General features: G+C 44.6%; 3 protein-coding genes across 5 annotated transcripts; 2 read left to right on the top strand and 1 right to left on the bottom strand.

Annotated features, from left to right (window-relative positions):
• Nucleotides 1-160: 160 nt before the first annotated feature.
• On the bottom strand, nt 161-5400 carry LOC114853133 (clavesin-1-like). Of its 3 annotated transcripts, none has more exons than XM_029146146.3 (8): nt 5072-5400; nt 3534-4354; nt 3170-3340; nt 2934-3052; nt 2441-2615; nt 2103-2213; nt 1742-1962; nt 161-1661 (listed from the first exon to the last, which is right to left on the bottom strand). In XM_029146146.3, the coding sequence occupies exons 2-8, from the start codon at nt 3630-3632 to the stop codon at nt 1583-1585; spliced, it is 975 nt and encodes a 324-aa protein (XP_029001979.1). In that variant the 5' UTR covers nt 3633-4354; nt 5072-5400; the 3' UTR covers nt 161-1582. The 3 variants fall into 3 exon arrangements, with proteins under 3 accessions (XP_029001979.1, XP_055364057.1, XP_029001982.1); XM_055508082.1 differs by having other exon boundaries at nt 3534-4284; XM_029146149.3 differs by lacking the exon at nt 5072-5400 and having other exon boundaries at nt 3464-3577.
• Nucleotides 5401-6189: 789 nt separating this feature from the next.
• riok3 (RIO kinase 3 (yeast)) lies at nt 6190-11554 on the top strand. Its single transcript, XM_029146145.2, has 13 exons — nt 6190-6527; nt 7326-7441; nt 7637-7782; nt 7928-8035; nt 8122-8231; nt 8316-8459; nt 8551-8678; nt 8751-8933; nt 9104-9263; nt 9357-9437; nt 9523-9612; nt 9710-9823; nt 9981-11554. The coding sequence occupies exons 1-13, from the start codon at nt 6492-6494 to the stop codon at nt 10092-10094; spliced, it is 1530 nt and encodes a 509-aa protein (XP_029001978.1). The 5' UTR covers nt 6190-6491; the 3' UTR covers nt 10095-11554.
• A 291-nt stretch (nt 11555-11845) lies between these two features.
• Nucleotides 11846-17939, top strand: rmc1 (regulator of MON1-CCZ1). The gene is made up of 21 exons (XM_029146144.3): nt 11846-12039; nt 12359-12435; nt 13463-13547; nt 13698-13754; nt 13840-13926; nt 13997-14137; nt 14338-14441; nt 14518-14607; nt 14687-14792; nt 14866-14971; nt 15210-15254; nt 15322-15375; nt 15459-15587; nt 15686-15792; nt 15954-16073; nt 16157-16234; nt 16322-16426; nt 16534-16602; nt 16667-16754; nt 16964-17101; nt 17470-17939. The coding sequence occupies exons 1-21, from the start codon at nt 11941-11943 to the stop codon at nt 17547-17549; spliced, it is 1965 nt and encodes a 654-aa protein (XP_029001977.1). The 5' UTR covers nt 11846-11940; the 3' UTR covers nt 17550-17939.
• Nucleotides 17940-18272: the final 333 nt, after the last annotated feature.

The raw sequence follows: 18272 nt of genomic DNA, 5'->3' as shown, positions 1-18272 counted from the left end.
GTTTTAAGTCGTAGGATGATCAGTAGAGCTGAACCGACACAAGAACGTTCACCTCCAGAGATCCTGAAAGCAGATGTGTGCTGATTCTGCTCTGCAGTGAGGAGCCAGAAGTAAACGGAGTAAACGTTTCCACGCCTTGTCACAATAATCAGCCTTACCCTATGTTCTACAGCCTCTTTATTAATGCAAAATATAAGTCAGAGCAAAACACGCCACGAGCTGCTTGGTGTCAAACTGTACATTCATTTAAATGACAGACGTTACAGTAGAGTGGAGACCAGATCTGCTGAGGAGCCCTGACGACGATATGATGCTGCTTCACATTCAGCTCATCAACGAACACGAAACAGTTTATGATCCATCATCATGATTACAGACTGGACCCTGTTCTTCTGCAGCGTGTTCATACTAACAACGATATAATACAATCTTTAATAAGACAGACTCAATAAAAACAATCATTAGTAGAGGTTAAAGGTGAGAGTTTGGCATCCTGTCATTTCACAACACTGTTTTCAGAAACAAATACTTGACGCTGACCGATGATGCTCCGGCTCCTGGAGCTGCTTGTTTTGAGTTTTACATCAAAAAACAGAAGCAGGAGAATCGTCTGATGAAGTTCCTCAAGTCCTTTCTTCTGCCACTATTTCACATTTGTGGATGTTAAATTCAGCATTTTGTGATGATTCAGTGATAAAACCAATCACATCCAACTGCTGAATAGTGTTAACACAGGTTTCACCAACAAGGATCAGACGAATTCAGCCTCAGTGGTTACATTTCAATAGAGCAAAGTTTTGTTTTTTAATGTTTGTACGTGACTCTTCTAACGAGGTGGGCGGTGCTAACCTCAGGACTGGTCAGGCTCCTCCAGAGCTGCTCACTCAATTTGCCCAATCACTGGAGAGCGGTAGGTGGGTCGGTTAAGACCGCCCATCTAATTAGGATACAAACCCGTCCTTGATGGTAGAGCCTGATGTGCTTCTGCTTCTTCGTCTGTGTGAATTTCATTGTTGTGTCTTTGGTGGTTTGTTCCCAGAGGTTCAAGTGAGACGTCACCACAGGTTTGTCTGCATTCAGATCTGACAGACTGAAGGAAAGGAGGAGCCTGCACACGCCGCTGTGATGGGATGTGATTTGATCAGGACCGATACAGCTGAACGGTGGCTCCGCTCGGAGGCAGTCGGCCTGTGTGTCTGTCGTTTTTATAGTTGTGTGGACGAACTGTTAGGAAGCAGAGTTCATCATTCAGCTTCTTTTCATGACGCGTTAATGTAGTTTCTAAATGTTTATGCAGCTTTGTAGCTCAGACGGTCATTTATTACAGTGTTTAAATCAGACTTATTTGAAATGTCAGAATGGAGTGTTGTCCTCACAACTATAAAAAGACTAGTGTGTAAGGGATGGAAAGGTGCCGTGCACGAGTGTGTGTGTGTGTGTGTGTGTGTGTGTGTGTGTGTGTGTGTGTGTGTGTGTGTGTGTGTGTGTGTGTGTGTGTGTGTGTGTGTGTGTTTGTGTGTGTTTGTGTGTGTGAGAGAGAGAGAGATGGGTCACAAATGTTGCCACTTTGCCATGCACTTGTTCAGTCCAGCGCCAGCAGCGGCGTGCTGGTCTCTCTGTCACTTTGTCTGAGGGTTCCTGGTTCCGCCGTCGACTGAGACCTGAAATAAACACAGTGATGGTGGAAGAACTACAGCAGGTGAAGGAGCAGCAGGAAACAGAGACAATCAATCAAACGCACCTCTTCATCATCTCCTTGTCTCCTCCTCCACAGTTCTCCCTGACGTGCAGGGCGTCGTACGTAAGCGTGTACTCGGTCTCGTCGTTGTAGTCAGGTCCCAGCAGCGTTCGGGCCCAGATGCCCATGTCGTACGGCGGCAGCGTCCCACCGAACTCCGACGGCAGACACTCAGGCTGGATGAGCTGGTGGAGCGAGTTCAGGTTGTTACCGTGGAGGAAGATCTGAGGCAGCAGGAAGAGACAGAAGCAGAGGAGGAAAGGAAAGAGTCAGAAAAAGAAGTAAAAGGACGAGAGGAGTAACCCGACAAGACAGAAAGAGTGGAAATGAAAACTAGGAGGAGCAGGGAGGAGGAGGTGATCACCCGTTTCCTGGTCTTGTCCTTGAGGAACGGCTTGATGATGGTGTACATGGCGTGAATGTACCACGGCTGGTTGACGAAGTGGATCCCTCCGAACCGAGCTGGAAAACTGTCCTGAGGGGAAGACAAGCATGTATCAGATGAAGCAGAACAACAAGCTGCTGCTGAACTGCTACTGATCCAGTCAGTAGGCTGGTCAGTAGTTTGATCATTGGTAGGTTGGTTAGTAGGTTGGTTAATGGTTGGTTAGTTGATTATTGGTTGTTAGTAGGCTGGTCAGTAGGTTGGTCATTGGTTGGTTAGTAAGTTAATTGTTGGTTTGTTAGTAGGTTGGTCAGTACCTGCAGACCCTCTATTGCCAGTTTGAGGATGTTGGGTGTGAGCTTCGAGGCCTGTTTGAAGGAGAAGTTGCTCCAGTCAATGATAAGAATGAAGCCGTTGATCTGCAGCTCCGGGTTTTCAATCAGAACCTCCAGGGAGAGCAGGATGGCCCGCAGGATGTCAGTGAACGAGTTCCTGGCGGGAGAGGAGGCAGCAATCGATAGTTAAATGGGGGGAACGGGGCGCTTCACCCCCCCAGGCTTTAACTACAGCCAGGTCAGCACAGTCCGTTTGCTCGCAACTGTGTTCAATTCTAGGACCAACATGATCTGTGGCTCTTTGGACGTGTTCTGTCTCATGTGCGGGAAATGAAGCCCACACCCTGCTCCTTCATGTTGGATGACATAGCTCACCACCTCCATTGTTCAGCAGTAACCTAAATTCAGGTTGTCAACTTTTTTTCTGTGCTTCCTTCCAAAGTGTCCTCATAAATATAGGTAGAGTAATCATTACCGGCTCTGGTCCCAGTTGGAGGCAAACAAGATCAGGATCTTCCGTCCTTGTTGGTCTGGAGTCTCCAGAACTCCTGGGAAACCGTCCATCAGTGCTCGTTTTATGCCCGGATCATCTACCTAAAATACAAACACACACTTGAAACCAGATCGTGATGCTACGAAAAAATGCTCTAGACGGGAGGTGTTTCCTTTAATGTTCAGCCTCCTCAGGCAATGAACTCCTACCACACAAACCTTGAAGCTCTGGAACATGTCGAGGTTCTGCTGTCTGAACTGGAAGTACTGGGCCAGCAGCCGAAATGTTTCCAACTGGTCAAACTTTCGAGCTCTGAGAAAGCGAAGAATAAAGTCGTCATCCGTCCGCAGGAAGCCGATGTCTGGACGCGTCACAATCATGTCCCTCACCTGGATTCAGCAAGAGGAAGGAAGAGGACAGAAGTGACACAAACACTGGATCAGAACCCATACCTATTAATCCGCCTGTTCAGAGTCACTAATAGCACAAGTTACTACTGAACAGATGTTTACCTGCTGTCAGACAGGTGTTTCTTACAGATGTTTACCTGCTGTCAGACAGGTGTTTCCTACAGATGTTTACCTGCTGAATGTCCTGGTGCAGAGTGTCGGGGTTTTCGTTCAGCTCTAGTCGAGCTTTGTCCATCGTGTCTGAGCTCAGGCCAGTGTGTAAGTGCGTCATTGTTGTGTTTTGTCCTCGTTTGTTTCCTGACGTTTCCTCAGGCTCCTGTTTATTCCTTAGCGTCAGTCAGTTCACGTTGATCAGTCTTTTGTGGCTCAGTTGTGTAAATGTGTCCTTGCCCTTTTTTGTGAAACACAATCTTATTTGCTGTTTGTTGGTGTTGTCTTTGTTTTAAATGTCTACATTTATGAAGGCAGTGAAAAAGAAACAATCTGAGCTCTTGTTGTTTTTACACACTCATCTCTTTGTTTGTTGGACGGTTTTACTTCCAGTGTTGCTCAGGTAAAAACAGAAACAACTTATGGGCAAGCAACTGTCACTGCTCCTGCTTCTACATTGTCGGCTCCTAAAAAGCTTTAAAGTCCCTGCTGTCCTCCATCCGTTGGATGTAAGTAATTGTCTTTTTGGTTACTGAAGCTGACTTGAAAAGTTCCAGTTTACAGAGTCATGAAAATATAAATTAAAATCCAAATTCACATTCTTTTGATGGCAAATGTTGCGTTTAGCGCCTCCCGGCTTCGTCCTGGAGCTTGGTCATGGTGTTTGGTGGATGCACAATCATCAGTTGGTTTCCCAGATGCTCTGATCCATAATGATGAGGGCAGGCGTAGCTAGAGGCTGGATGACAAATCGGTCCCGGTGGCTTGGAGCACTTGGTCAGAAGTCGGAGAAAGGTCAAAGGTCAGGTTAAGGCAGTTCAGTCCAATCAGGGACTTTTCAGCCTAAGACAAACAGTGACAGCAGGTGTCATTTTTAGAGATTCAACAACATCTAAGAATTATGATACAAAACAGAACATTTTGAATCATGAGTAAAGAGTAAAGTATCTAAAACCACACCACAACCAGTGGTGTATTTACACCCACATTTAACTTCATGGCTCTGCAGTAAATTATTATGGCATCAGTCATCACATTTCTTATTGTCATTACTCCTTTGGTCAAAGGGAAACATGCTAAGATGCATCTTACTATTGAGATACTATTTTTGATCTATATTTTTGTATTTATGGCTATTACTACTACACACTTATGCTTCAGTACTTTTGACATGACCTGAAGCGTGTCTTTTATTAGTATTTGTAATTTCCGTGGGGGCTGGTCCGACCACAGGTTGACCCCTCGACCACCTACCCCGCCCCCACCTCGGCCCCATCTGCCGTGATTTGGCTCAATCTGAGGCACTTGAACGTCCCATAAGGAAGCTGCATTACATCCTCCTACATCATAAAGAAACACTGGTGAATGGTGGTGGGCCTGTGGATATAAATTTAATATAAAGCAGGTTGGAAGTCAGGATTGTGAGGCTGCTAATGATCAATGTGACCCTCGTCGTATCCTCATCACAGGGAAGCGGAGATGGACGCGCACGCTCCGCTCACTTTCTGCGTTTTACCGCATGTTTTCTGCGTTTTTCTGCGTTCAGGTGTAAATACTCACGGTGCGGCGACCTGCTAGGTGTGCTGGTTGAATCCCGGCCGTCCTGACCGGCCCGTCGGCCCTCCGGCGGTGGTGGTGCTGATGCTGGGGACGCTGATGGTGGCCATCGGTATCCCGCGGACACAAAGCGGTATAACGTACCACCTCCGACTAGGAGCGGGAGCAAAGCGGATAAACGTCCCTGAAAACGTAAGATGCGTGTGGAAGCGGCCCGTCAGGATCCGTGCGGGAACCGCGACAACCGATGAGCAGAATCTGACTGATGCATTATCACTTTGTGCTCCGAGAAGACGTCAGGATGCCCGATCGCGTCAAGGTGGGGTAAGACACGGGACCTTTTCCGGTTGTCAAAATAAAGCCTGGGAAGGGAAGGGCTCAGATGGAAGTGCCGCCAACTGACTGAAAGAACAACAGAACAACAGAAAAGACTTGCTGACTTGCTAAGCCACGTCAGGTATAAATATTGGCCGCACGTGTTTAAAAAACTGCATTTAACTACATAAAAAGACTTAATAAAACTACATTTACACCTTTAGCTTGAAATCACTCTCCGTGAGCTTCCGGTCCCGTAGTCTTTATCTTTACCCACCTGGACTCCTGTACCGTGCGCGTTCGTGAGCCAACGTGGGCAAATTGTAGTTTGTACGCGCTCACGTGTAGGCTGCGTTTATTTGCAATCATAAAATAAATCAACGTGTTTTTATAAGCATTTTTAAGATACGAGATTAAGTTTGATTATCTTTATTTTTTGGAGCGACTTTCCAAAACAAAATGTTAGTAAAGAAAATCAGTAAAACATCAGGTTACAGAAACTTTATTTAGTTCTGTAAGTAAACATTGAGCTTATCTGTATTTATACTTATTCCCCAATCTACAAATAAGCTAATTATTTTTTTGTTGCAGTATAATATTGACAAAACAACGTAGCGTAGTCTGTGTAGATCATCGAATCGAAACGTCCACGGTTAATTAGACGGTTAGATTGATCTAAAAACAGTAGATATTTGATATCTAATACATGATATTTGAATATACTATTATTTTATTTCTTGTTTCAGTTCTTTTGGCAAACTCGTCGATTAATAAATAACAGAAATAAAGGATTTTATTGTGAAAGCGAGCTGACGTGTTTCCTGTTGTGCCAAAGTTCACGGTGCTAGAAACACTTCACTGAAGGCTTCTCTACCTCACTTTAACCTTTCAGGTCATTTTAAACACAACTTATAACGTATCTTTTTATTACGTATTGCGTTTATTAAGTGTCTACAGCCGTTTTTACCCAGTGTCACTTCGCGTCGTTGTACTTAGTCCCATTTCAGGCGTTGTTTTCGTCGCTAATCTGCCTGCTAACATTTGCTCAGTCGCTAGCCGCCGTCCACACGTTCAACAAGCAGACGACCAATTAACTGTTCCTAGAGTCATGGACCAAACAGGAGTCGCGGCTGAAACGCGGAAGGTGAGACGTTTGTGTTTTTCTGGGTTTAGTGTCGTTAACGAACAGCCGGCTACTCGTTTGCTAGCTACTGTTGCTAATCATCCCTTCCTTAAAAGGCCGGAGAGGCTCAGCAGCAACGTTATCACAGCGGGTTTAGTTTTATAGACATTAGACAGTTTACGTGAAATGGGTGAACACATGAAGGGTCCACGTTTTAACAGCTCGACCTAAGATTAGTCTCCACAAGTCTCAAATTCGGGCACCTATATTTAGAAGCCCAGAGTCACAAGTGAAACTACAGCAGCTCACTAGCGCTGTTAAGTTAAAGCAGTGTGTATGTGTATGTATATATATATATATATATATATATATATATATATATATATATATATATATATATATATATATATATATATATATATATATATATATATATATATGTGTGTGTGTATACATATATGTATATGTGTGTGTGTGTGTGTATATGTTTTACAAATTTCTAATATAAGCATGTGGTCATGCGGGCCAGACATGTCTGAACATGTCTTGTTTCTTTCATTGCCTCACTATTATGACTCACAGTTTTCACTGACAGGTTACAGTTCAGGTTGTGTGTTGATGAACCATGGGTAACCATGGGTTACCAAGCTAAGGCTGCAGCAGGTGTGGCCCATATTTTCCCACTGGTGCTTTATAATAAAGTTGTGTGGAAAACTACAACTTTCAGATTTTGTTTGGTTTATTTCATGAATAAATTTACCACTTGCTCATCAGGCGTGAATGTGTGGTGGTTGTGGTTCTAATGACTGTGTGTTTTAGAGCCCGTGGGGTTTGGCGGCCCCAGCAGCTCCAACCTGCTCTCTGGTCGATGTCATGAGTGAGCAGCTGGCTAGACAGCTGGATGAGGAGAACAACACCCTGCCCACCCTCGCTGAGTAAGTCCTCACCTTATTCGCTCAGAAGTTTCCATCAGATGGGAGGACATATAACTTCAAAAAGGCCATGATAGGGTCTATCATCCTGTTTCATAAATCTGTGACATTGAATCTGTGTGACATTGAGTCTGTGTCTTTATTCCTCCTTTCTTTCCTGTTAACACCTTTGTTCACTGTTTCCTTTTTCTCTCTCAGACCTGGAGCAGATCTGTTGTCGTCTGATGAAGCCCCTGATACGACCAGTGACCTGATGCTTGCCCAGATGTTACAGATGCAGTTTGACCGTGAGTTTGACAATCAGCTTCGTCGTGAGGAGAAGAAGTTCAATGGAGACAGCAAAGGTAGAGTCACGGCAAATTTTTAAACAAACTTTATAATGATTATGTAAATCTGGACTCTCTTGTAAATGCAGTATAAAATAAAGAAGTGTTAGATAAAGGATGCTTTATAAAGGTCTTATTTATATAAGGAATTGTTTGTGTCCAGTTTCCATCTCCTTTGAGAACTATCGCATGGTGCATCCATATGAAGACAGTGACAGTTCAGAGGACGAGGTGGACTGGCAGGATACAAGACACGACCCCTACAGAGCTGGTAACTTACACTGCTAAGTGAAATGTGGTAAATCTCTGTTTTTTAGGTTGTGGTTTAATAATGTTTCTTCTGCTGTAATTGTTCAGAGAAGCCTCAGACCACACCCAGGAAAGGCTTCACTGGCAAAGGAAAGAACATCACCACTAAACATGATGAAGAGGCCTGTGGTCGCAAGAACACGGCTCGAATGGACAATGTAACAAGCTTAAGCTTTTGGACACAGAGTCTGGGGCTGAACCCATACAGAGAACCAAGCCTTTCTCTTTCTCCCGTTCTGCAGTTTGCTCCAGAAGTTCACGTCGGTGATGGTGTGGGAATGGATCTGAAGTTGTCCAATCAGGTGTTTAACTCTCTGAAGCAACACTGCCACAGCGAGCAAAGACGCAGCGCCAAGTTACATGAGAAGAAAGAGCACTCCACTGCTGTGCGTAGTGACAAAAAGAAAACTGTGAATTCGTTGGTAATTACACTCATGGGTCTTTTACTCAAAGACAAACTCCTTCCCATCTTCTTAGGAACAAGCAGTCGACCCTCGTACTCGTCTCCTGATGTACAAGATGGTAAACTCTGGCGTGCTGGAAAACATCAACGGCTGCATCAGCACAGGGAAAGAGTCTGTGGTGTTCCACGCTGACGGAGGGAGGTGAGTGAGTAGATGGAGGGGCAGAGCAATGGGAGGTGTCACCCGTTTTAAATGTTACTGTGTGTGTGTTAGCCTGGAGGAGCAGCCCGTTCCAGACGAGGTGGTGCTCAAGGTGTTTAAGACGACACTGAATGAGTTCAAGAATAGAGACCGGTACATCAAAGACGACTACCGCTTCAAAGACCGCTTCAGCAAACTGAACCCGCGCAAAATCATCAGGCTGTGGGCAGAGAAGGAGATGCACAACCTGGCCAGGTAAACGCTGCAGGTCTCAGCTGATCCTGATGAAATTAGTAATGGCAATGAAAGGTTTCGGTTTTCATCTGACATGACAGAAGCTCTTACGTGTGTGTGTGTGTGTGTGTGTGTGTGTCTGTGTGTGTGTCTGTGTGTGTGTCTGTGTGTGTCTTCGTCTTCGTCTTCAGGATGAAGAAGGCAGACATTCCGTGCCCACAGGTGGTCCTGCTGAAGAAACACATCCTGGTGATGTCGTTCATCGGTAAAGACCACATTCCTGCTCCCAAACTCAAAGATGCCATGTTGGGTTTTGAGGATCTGAAGGCAGCCTATTACCAGGTCCTACATGTATGTACACAGTTTGTTCTGCACCTGGAGATGTAGCAGTTGTACTGGCGATGGCCATGTCTGATATTAAAGCTGTGCTGTGTCTCTGGGCAGATGATGCAGCAGCTGTATCAGGAGTGTAATCTGGTTCATGCTGATCTCAGTGAATACAACATGCTGTGGCATGAGGGGAAGGTACGTGGTGTCAGCTATGTGTACTTGCCCTCTGATGGTCCGTCTGTAGAACCACAGTTCTCCTCTGATGATGCGTGTTTTGTAGGTGTGGTTGATAGATGTCAGTCAGTCCATCGAGCCCACCCACCCTCACGGTCTGGAGTTCCTATTCAGAGACTGCAGAAACGTTTCCACGGTAACAAGGAGCTTCTTCGTCCTATAAAGCTCTGATCTCTCTTACAAATGCAGCCTTACAAACATAAAATGTATGTGTGATGATTTGGGGTCCACAGTTCTTTCAGAAGCGAGGCGTGAGCGAAGCCATGAGTGTGTATGACCTTTTCAACGCAGTGACTGGACTTGACATCTCTGTTGGTGTTGAGGATGAGGCCAAGTTTATGGCTGAGGTAAGAAACACACTTATTGTTTAACCTGCAGTAGATTGTGGTGCTTAAGAACTAGAACTCTACTGTAGCAGAAGTGTTTAAAGCACCAAAGGTAGATGTCATGAACTGGATTAACTTGAAACCACCTGGTGAATGAGGTGTCTCTGTTCTCTGGCAGATTGTGGTACTGGAGAAGAGGAATGAGGATCATGTGCAGAAGCGAGGAAAGAAAACTTTCCCCGTTGCCTCTGAAGATGCTGGTCCTCCGTTACAGCCTGACGCTGATGACTAACACTCTCGTGCTCTTTTCATGACCTCGCCGTGTTGTCAACGCTGTAAGGAGGTGACCTGCAGGACCTGCCTCCCACTCACCACCAACCATTGACCCACGCACCGACTGCTTCCTTCGAGGCAGCACGGAGGAATGATTTTACAGAGCTGGATGCTGAAGTCTCCAGCAGAGTTAATGGAACCGCTGTCTCACTTCCTCTGCTGATACTTAATCATACTGAGGCTGATGAGTGTGTAATGCTTTTAATGTAGAACCAGCGAATGCTAATATTTACAAATTTATGTAAAAGTCCAGTGGGAGAACATGAAGGCTTCATATACTTGTGTGAGGACGAAAAGCTGAAATCTGAAGTCAAAGTATAAATCTTATTTTCATGCAACCATTTACTTGACAGAGAGAAAATCTTTAAGTATTTGTGTAGCTGTGACAGAAAACTGGACCATGTGTTTTGAGTTGAACGCACAACAGGACAGAAACAGTAAAGACACTCACCTTGTATCAGACCTTGTATTGAATTCTGTTGGGGAACAGAAGCCAGTCTAAAGTAATATTATCCTTAAAATGCATCATGTATGTGATCAGTCATGCTTACTCAGCTACAAGTTGACCCTTATCCTTATGCAAGTCTCTGATGTGCATCTGACTCAAATGATTTCAAATACAACAAAAATAATTTTACTTAGACTTTCGCTCTGAAACTATTGGGGGCAAATGTTTGTGTGCTGTTTTATAGTTCAAAACATCACATGAAAAAGGTACCATCCTGCAGCTACGAGAGCAACATTAAGTGTTTTACAGCCTGAAGTTTAAATGTGATCGAGCCAATGTTGTAAATCTGAGCACACCTGATCGTGACAGATTTAATACTCAGCCTGTCAAATATCCCGGATCACTTTGAACTAGATAGAACTAAAGGCCTGTAGCGAAAGGAGCTGAAAGTGCTGCTCTCACTTTTTATCGACAGATCAGAGTTTTCATGTAATTGTGTAACATCTGAGTGCTTCCACTCAGATTTTTTCTGTGCATCACTTTTAAATGTGTATCTGTAGGTTTAAGAGAACATGTCTGAACTCTGGGAAGTCGAGTTTGTGCTTGTTTTCTGTTTTTTCACTCAGCTGCATCTTGTTTTGATTATTACTTCTCCAATTTGTCTATAGTTTAGATACTGATTGGACTTTGAGAAGTCATTATTTATTAAGCAGGTATAATAGTTAATTATGGAACCAGTTGCCAGATCAACAGCTTAATTTCTTCAGAAGGTCAGTGAAATGTGGTGGGTCGTTTTGTTTGGTGCTTAAATGTTTAGAAAACGTTTGCAGTGCAACAGAAGCATTTATCCAGTGAGTGAAAATGAAGCAGGTGTCAGCATCATGTGAAGTGTAAGGATCCCAACACGGAACCAGGGTCCTGTTGTTTGAACTTGAGACCAGCAGTCACAATAAACACGAACATAAAAACTGTCCGTGCGTTTTATTTAGTTTTTTTTTTTTAGTTAGTGTTTTTTTCTTTTTCAATTTTAATTGTTTTTCATGATGCGTCACGATGTCACGTGATGTAAACAATAAAAAAATCCTGTCAGGGTTTCAAAACAATAGTTACGTTTAAGTAAATAAGGCCCACATACGGTGTGATATTGAACGGTACAAGTATTACTAGCAATCAAGTACATTTATATGCATACTGTGTGTTTAGAGTGTACTTTTATTACAGTTCTTTTTCTAGGCACCTTTATTGTGAAGGAGCACGTCAGAAGTCTCGCTTCCTGTTGGGCTGCGGCGGCTGTCAGGAAGCCCGACTTGGCTGAAGTGAGTGAAGCCCTGTTTAAGTATCGCCCCAATTCGTAAAGATGAGTGAGGAACACTACCTGGAGCTGTGCGAGAACCCGGTGCAGTTCGAGCACGCGTCCAGCGTCAACAACGTCTTCTTCGATGAGGCGAACAAGCAGGTGAGCGGCCGCTGGTTAGCACGGAGGCTAACGGCTAAAGAACGTCAACAAGTCAGAGCAAATGTGTAAATGCTGTCAATTGTAGAATGTGGGCATTTACTGTGTAACGGTTTTATGGGGCCTGTTAACAGGCATCTGTATGTTCTAACTGCGGCTGCGCACATTGAACCGTCTGTTGTCACCAGGCAAAGAGAAGAGTGGGTTAAACTGAACCTTTATGGATTATGATTCAGTTAATTGTTCAGAAGAACATTATGAGAATTTGTGGAAAAAATAGTGCACATGTTCCTTCTGGTCCTGACACTTCTTCTGCTTGCAGGTGTTCGCAGTTCGTTCAGGTGGGGCTACAGGTGTGGTGGTCAAAGGCCCGGATGACAAGAGCAGCGTTGCCTTCAGGTTCGTCCGAGTGGGATGGAACTGATGTTTACTAAAAGTCACAGCTGGAACAGAAAACTAAGCAATATACGTTTAGTTTAAAAAGAGTCGTTATGTTACAGATTCCGGCTCAAATGATGGTTTGTACCTGTACATCCAGTAACAACATCTCTGATAACACTCTAATAAACATGTTTTATTATTATTAATAATAATAATAACAATAACAATAATAATAATAATAACTTTATTTATAGAGCATTATCAAACATTTGTACAAAGTGCCTCACACGAAACATGCAGAAATACAACACAAGGATAAAATAAGCACTTTGAAGTAAAAGATCTCCCATGGAAAAAGGCAATTTCATAAAAACGATTAAATAAGCAATTCAGATGAAAAGATCTCACACACGGAGTCAGGAAAGGCCATCCAATAAAAATGTGTTTTAAGATTGGATTTATAAGAAGGCACTGACTCACACTGCTTTATGTCTTCAAGCAAGGTATTCCAGAGCTTGGGTGCCCTGACTGAGAAAGCCCTGTCCCCTTTTGAGTTTAATCAATGTACTGGTACCGATAGCAACTTTTTGTTAGATGATCTCAGGTTGCATGAGGGCTCATATGGAGCAAGGAGCTCAGATAAGTATTCAGGAGCCAAACCGTGTAAAGCTTTTTAGGTGAGCTGCATTAAATCAATCCTGAACTTAACAGGGAGCCAGTGAAGAGAGGCAAGTGCAGGCGTGATATGGTCAAACCTCTCTGTTCTCGTCAGCAGTTTTGCAGCCGTGTTCTGGACAGATTGTAAATTATTTAAGTTCTTTTGGTTTAGACAATGACCTATGCGGGATGAAATAAAAGCATTAATTAATTAAAGAGTCTCGGCATCGCAGAAGTTAAACATGGATCTAATTTTAGCAATGATTGGACCAATTTGGTAGTGTTATGCTCAAAACTCAGACTACAGTCAAACAAAACACCTGTTTTTTGTAGTAACTGGAAGATGGCAGAAAGTAATGTAACATGTAACATGTCTTGTCCTGCACAGGATGGATGATAAAGGAGAAGTAAAGTGCATTAAGTTCTCCATTGGAAATAAGATCTTAGCCGTTCAGAGAACTTCAAAGTCAGTGGTGAGTTGGACACAAAATCAGATCGAAAAGTGTAAATATGATGTTTATGGAGCTGCAGGCTTTACTTTGGTAAACATAAATGACATGTTGAACTTTGTTCTAAACGATATTCACACCTACAGATCAATGACTTATTTTGTGTTTTTGTAGGATTTTATCAACTTCATACCCGACTATCCACACACAGAATTCACCCAGGAATGCAAGGTTTGTGGTCAGCTCCCAGCTGAGAACATCTGGACTGGACTATGTGGATTTACATATTACCAGTGTTTCTTGTTCTTTGTTGTAGATGAAGAACGCCAATGTTCTGGGGTTCTGTTGGACAAACTGGAACGAGATTGTCTTCATCACCGACCAGGGAATTGAATTCTATCAGGTACCGTGACCCAGGTTCAGTCCGGACGTCGGTGGTGTTGGCTGACATTGCTTCTTGTGTGTGTGTTCAGGTGTTTCCTGACAAACGCAATCTGAAGCTGCTAAAGAGTCAGAGCATTAACGTGAACTGGTACCAGTACTGTCCAGAGACCGCTGTCATCCTGCTGTCCACCACGGTGCAGGGAAACGTCCTGCAGCCCTTCGCCTTCAGGGTGAGGAGAGGCACACACTGTTATAAATATAAGGAACCGGCTGAGTGTGGCTCAATGACGAGATCGGAATCAGTTCAGAGAAACGTTTCCACCTGTGCTGCCTCAGTTCTGTGTCTGAGGGAGCAGAGGAAATACCTGTGGACCGGTTCCACGCAGACGTCACACAGGCCAGTTTAGCTCAGACTCTTTGCTGTTTGCAGAATGGGACCATGTCTAAGATGTCCAAGTTTGAGATTGAGCTGCCAGTCGTCCCCAAACCAGCCAAACTCAGTCTGTCGGAGAGAGACGTTGCCATGGCAACGATGTGAGTCAGCTGATTGTTTAATCAGGGTTTGGGGTTTCTGCTGGAGTAAACGTCACCACACTGTGTCTCTCTGTAGCTACGACCAGTTGTATGTGATGTACCTGAAGCATCACTCAAGGTCAGCCAACAGCCCCAGTGCAGAGGTGGTTCTCTATCACTTACCCAGGTACAAATACACACAGGCATAAACACGCACACAAAGTTGTGCTGTCATTACATCAGTAATCTGTGAACGCTGCTCTCAGGGAAGGAGCCTGTAAGAAGAGTCACGTGTTGAAGCTGAACACTACGGGCAAGTTCGCCCTGAACATCGTGGACAACCTGGTGGTGGTTCATCATCAGAGCTCCCAGGTCAGCGCCCGTTTAATGTGGTGGCAGACGTGTTGCTGTCGGCTATTGTTAAAAAGCTGCGTGTCTTCACCAGACATCGCTGATCTTTGACATCAACCTGAAGGAGTCGGACTCTGTCAACACACACCAGCCTGTCCTTCCTGCCAGGTCCATTCACCCCTACAGGATACCACTGTCAGGTACACTGATCACACTGGGTCACTGTTCTAATGCTGTGACTCTGCTCCCTGTCAGATTAAATGTAGCAGAATCACGTTTTACCACTTCTTGTTAACACTAGATTACTGTGATCCAATAATCTATCAAGTTCAGAAGTGAGTGAGATGGAGCTGATTACATCTTAGTTGTTATGGAGCAGGGGTTAGTTCTGTCTGAACAGGCTGAAGTTCTTGTGCTGTTGTTTCCTCCTGTCTCCAGGTCCAGCAGTCGTCCCCTCTCAGCCTCCGGTACCATGTCAGCTCTGTATCCTTTATGTCTCAGTGCATTAAAGCTGTGTGTTTTATAAGTTGGACCTTGACCGTCTGTGCAGACTCGTCGTCCTGGAGCGTCTTCCAGCCTGACATCATCATCAGCGCCAGCGAAGGTGTGGAAGCATTTTCTGCTAATTCAAACACAAACGGTTCCATTCTTGTGTTCATTCATGTGATCGCTGCTTCGTCTCGAAAGGCTACCTGTGGTACCTGCAGGTGAAGCTGCCTCCAACCGTCAACCTGCTGCAGGACAAAGGCAAACTGATGGACTTCCTGCTACGACGGAGAGAGTGCAAGATGGTGATCCTGTCCGTCTGCTCACAGAGTACGTCCACCTGTCGCTGCCGTGAACTGTGACATTAAGTGAAACCCGTCTGAGAGCGAATGGGAACCTCTGGCTCAGCTGAGTTCCTTTTCTTTTAGTTCTGGAGGGTGGAGGGTTTGGAAATCTGCCTGTGGTGGCGACTGTGTTCGACAAACTCAACCAGGTGTATAAAGATTATTTGGAGGCAGAGCAGAGCTACACGGTGGTGAGTGGAGTCTGTCTGAGGTTAGACTTTGTTCTAGATAATCAGAGAAATAGTTTTAGAATCTGATGTATGTTTAGTGATAGTTAAAGGTAAAACGTGGTGGATCAGGTGAAGCAGCACATCCTGACCTTGACTTAGTTGAGGTGATTGCGTCTTTGCAGACAATGGAGTCTGGTCCAAGTCGAGGCAGCGCAGCTCAGAAACGTCCGGTCAGGACTCAGGCTGTCATCGACCAGTCGGACATGTACACACACGTCCTGTCATCTTTCACAGAGAGAAAGGTGAACAGAGCTTTATTGTGAACGTCTTCAGTGTTTCAGAACTCCCTGTGTTGACCAGATGACTGCTGTGTGTTGTTGTGCAGGGGGTGTCTCATAAGTTCATCATTGCCGTCCTGATGGAGTACATCCGCTCTCTGAACCAGTTCCAGATCACGGTCCAGGTAGAGCAGCTTGGCAAGGCCTCGCTTTGCACAAACCAGTTAAAATGGAATGTTCTCTAAGCAGTTGTTGTGCTCTGTGTGTCTTAGCACTATCTGTACGAGCTGGTGATTAAGACGCTGGTGCAACACAACCTGTTCTACATGCTGCACCAGTTCCTGCAGTATCACGTGCTCAGCGACTCCAAACCGCTGGTGAGTCCCAGCAGATGCAGATGATGTCTGTGTCTGTGCACGAGGCTGCAGTTCCAGGTCCCTCACTCAGTAAACTGATCCCTGTAAGATGTGTTGTTGGTTTCCAGGCCTGTTTGCTTCTGTCCCTGGAGAGTACGTATCCTCCTGCCCACCAGCTCTCACTGGACATGCTGAAGGTAAACACACACCAGCTGCACTTTGTTATTTGTGTTGTCAGTTGACTTTTTGTTTGTGCTTCAGCGTTTGTCCACAGCCAATGACGAGATCGTAGAGGTTCTGCTGTCGAAGCAGCAGGTTCTGGGAGCGCTCCGGTTCATCCGCAGTGTTGGTGAGTTCACGCTAACACTTCACAACATCATGACCATTAAAGTCAATGTAGAGAAGCTTCAGTAATGAAGTAACACATTTTAGTTGGTTAGCAGAAACTATTAAGCAGTAACATTTAGTTTGTACTTAAAACAGTTCATCACAAGTCTTCATGGTAAAATCTAGCTCTTTAATGAACTCAGCCTGTTGTAACTGGGTTCCTCTGAGCAGGTGGACACGACAACGTGTCAGCCAGGAAGTTTCTGGATGCAGCGCGTCAGACCGGAGACCAGATGCTGTTCTACACTGTGTTCAGGTCGTTCCAGCAGAGAAACCAGCGTCTGAGAGGTAGCCCCAGCTTCAATCCTGGTAGGGACACACACACACACACACACACACACACACACACACACACACACACACACACACACACACTGAGGGTTCTAAACAAGCTTACGCTAAATGTTGATGTAAAGCTAGTTGTAGTGAGGTACATGACCAGAGTTGATTGGAAGTCAATGAAGTCAACTCCAGCTGGAAACAGATGAGCTGCTGGTTGAAACACTACGGTGATGTTGGATGAGCTCCTTTTCTACTCCTCCTGTGAGCACCCAATAACATGCTGTGAGGAATGTGTTCCTCCTGGATGATGTTCATTTTACGCCACTGCTGCAGAAACAATTGAGGTTTTCAGAAATATTGTGACGTCTGTACCTGGTCTGTGTCCTTTTCATCAGGGGAGCACTGTGAGGAGCACGTCACCCACTTCAAGCAGCTGTTTGGGGAGCAGGCGCTGATGAAGCCTTCTACTGTGTGAACCACATGGACCGAGACGTCGCTGAGCCCAAGTGTGTTTCATCCAGAACTCAGAAATGTCTCCATGTGTTTCCACAAGTGAAACTTCTCTGCCTGATGTGACCACATCGATCCCCTTAAGCTACAGGTGTCAAGCTAAACATCTACAAAGCTTCAGTATGTCCTGCAGGATCCTTCTGCTGATGCAGGAGATCAGACGTGGAAAAAATAAACATGTAAAGATGAGCTCATTAATAGTGTATTATGTTGTTATGATAATCAGAACGTGACAACGTGGGATATTAATGTGAACTGACACAGTTCAAGATGCTCAGCTGATGTCAGCTCTGTACATATGACTAATGGAACATGTTAATTTTGTAAGAGAAAGAATAAAATGCTGTAACTGGCAGATGAAGTGTGTGCTGAATAACAATGTATGAACAAAGGTATATGTAAGAGATGCCAGAGAAAAGCCCAAATGAAAAGCAGTGCCAGTGCCATGTGCAGGTAAATAAGGAACATAAACATACTCTATGTTGAGTTAATGAGTTTCCATTTATATTGTTGCTGTGTCCATTAAATTCCAATAAACAGATTCGCTGTCATCAGCGTTTCCCAGTGGAGATGGTTCAGAATGGCTCCTGTGGTCAGACCAGAGGTAGAGACAGCAGGGGGCAGTGTAACAACAAATACTGTCGTTTACTTTGGTTTCTCTCTGTCTTTCTCTGGTGCAGAAGTCGGT

The sequence above is a fragment of the Betta splendens genome, chromosome 4 (genome assembly GCF_900634795.4).
Source record: "Betta splendens chromosome 4, fBetSpl5.4, whole genome shotgun sequence".
Taxonomy (NCBI): domain Eukaryota; kingdom Metazoa; phylum Chordata; class Actinopteri; order Anabantiformes; family Osphronemidae; genus Betta; species Betta splendens.
Note: the sequence above shows the minus strand (reverse complement) of the source record. Positions and strands in the feature narration are given on the sequence as shown.

Bases quoted from the DNA above. Each gene is read 5' to 3' on its own strand.
- LOC114853133 (XM_029146146.3), bottom strand. From the start codon at position 3,632: ATGACGCACTTACACACTGGCCTGAGCTCAGACACGATGGACAAAGCT. The intron at 3,053-3,169 runs GTTTGTGTGGTA...TTTGTATTTTAG, and splicing joins ACATGTTCCAGAGCTTCAAG to GTAGATGATCCGGGCATAAA. The intron at 2,616-2,933 runs GTAATGATTACT...CTCTCCCGCCAG, and splicing joins TCCAACTGGGACCAGAGCCG to GAACTCGTTCACTGACATCC.
- riok3 (XM_029146145.2), top strand. From the start codon at position 6,492: ATGGACCAAACAGGAGTCGCGGCTGAAACGCGGAAG. The intron at 8,460-8,550 runs GTGCGTAGTGAC...CCATCTTCTTAG, and splicing joins AGAAAGAGCACTCCACTGCT to GAACAAGCAGTCGACCCTCG. The intron at 8,934-9,103 runs GTAAACGCTGCA...CTTCGTCTTCAG, and splicing joins GAGATGCACAACCTGGCCAG to GATGAAGAAGGCAGACATTC.
- rmc1 (XM_029146144.3), top strand. From the start codon at position 11,941: ATGAGTGAGGAACACTACCTGGAGCTGTGCGAGAACCCGGTGCAGTTC. The intron at 13,755-13,839 runs GTTTGTGGTCAG...TCTTTGTTGTAG, and splicing joins AATTCACCCAGGAATGCAAG to ATGAAGAACGCCAATGTTCT. The intron at 16,603-16,666 runs GTAAACACACAC...TTTGTGCTTCAG, and splicing joins TCTCACTGGACATGCTGAAG to CGTTTGTCCACAGCCAATGA.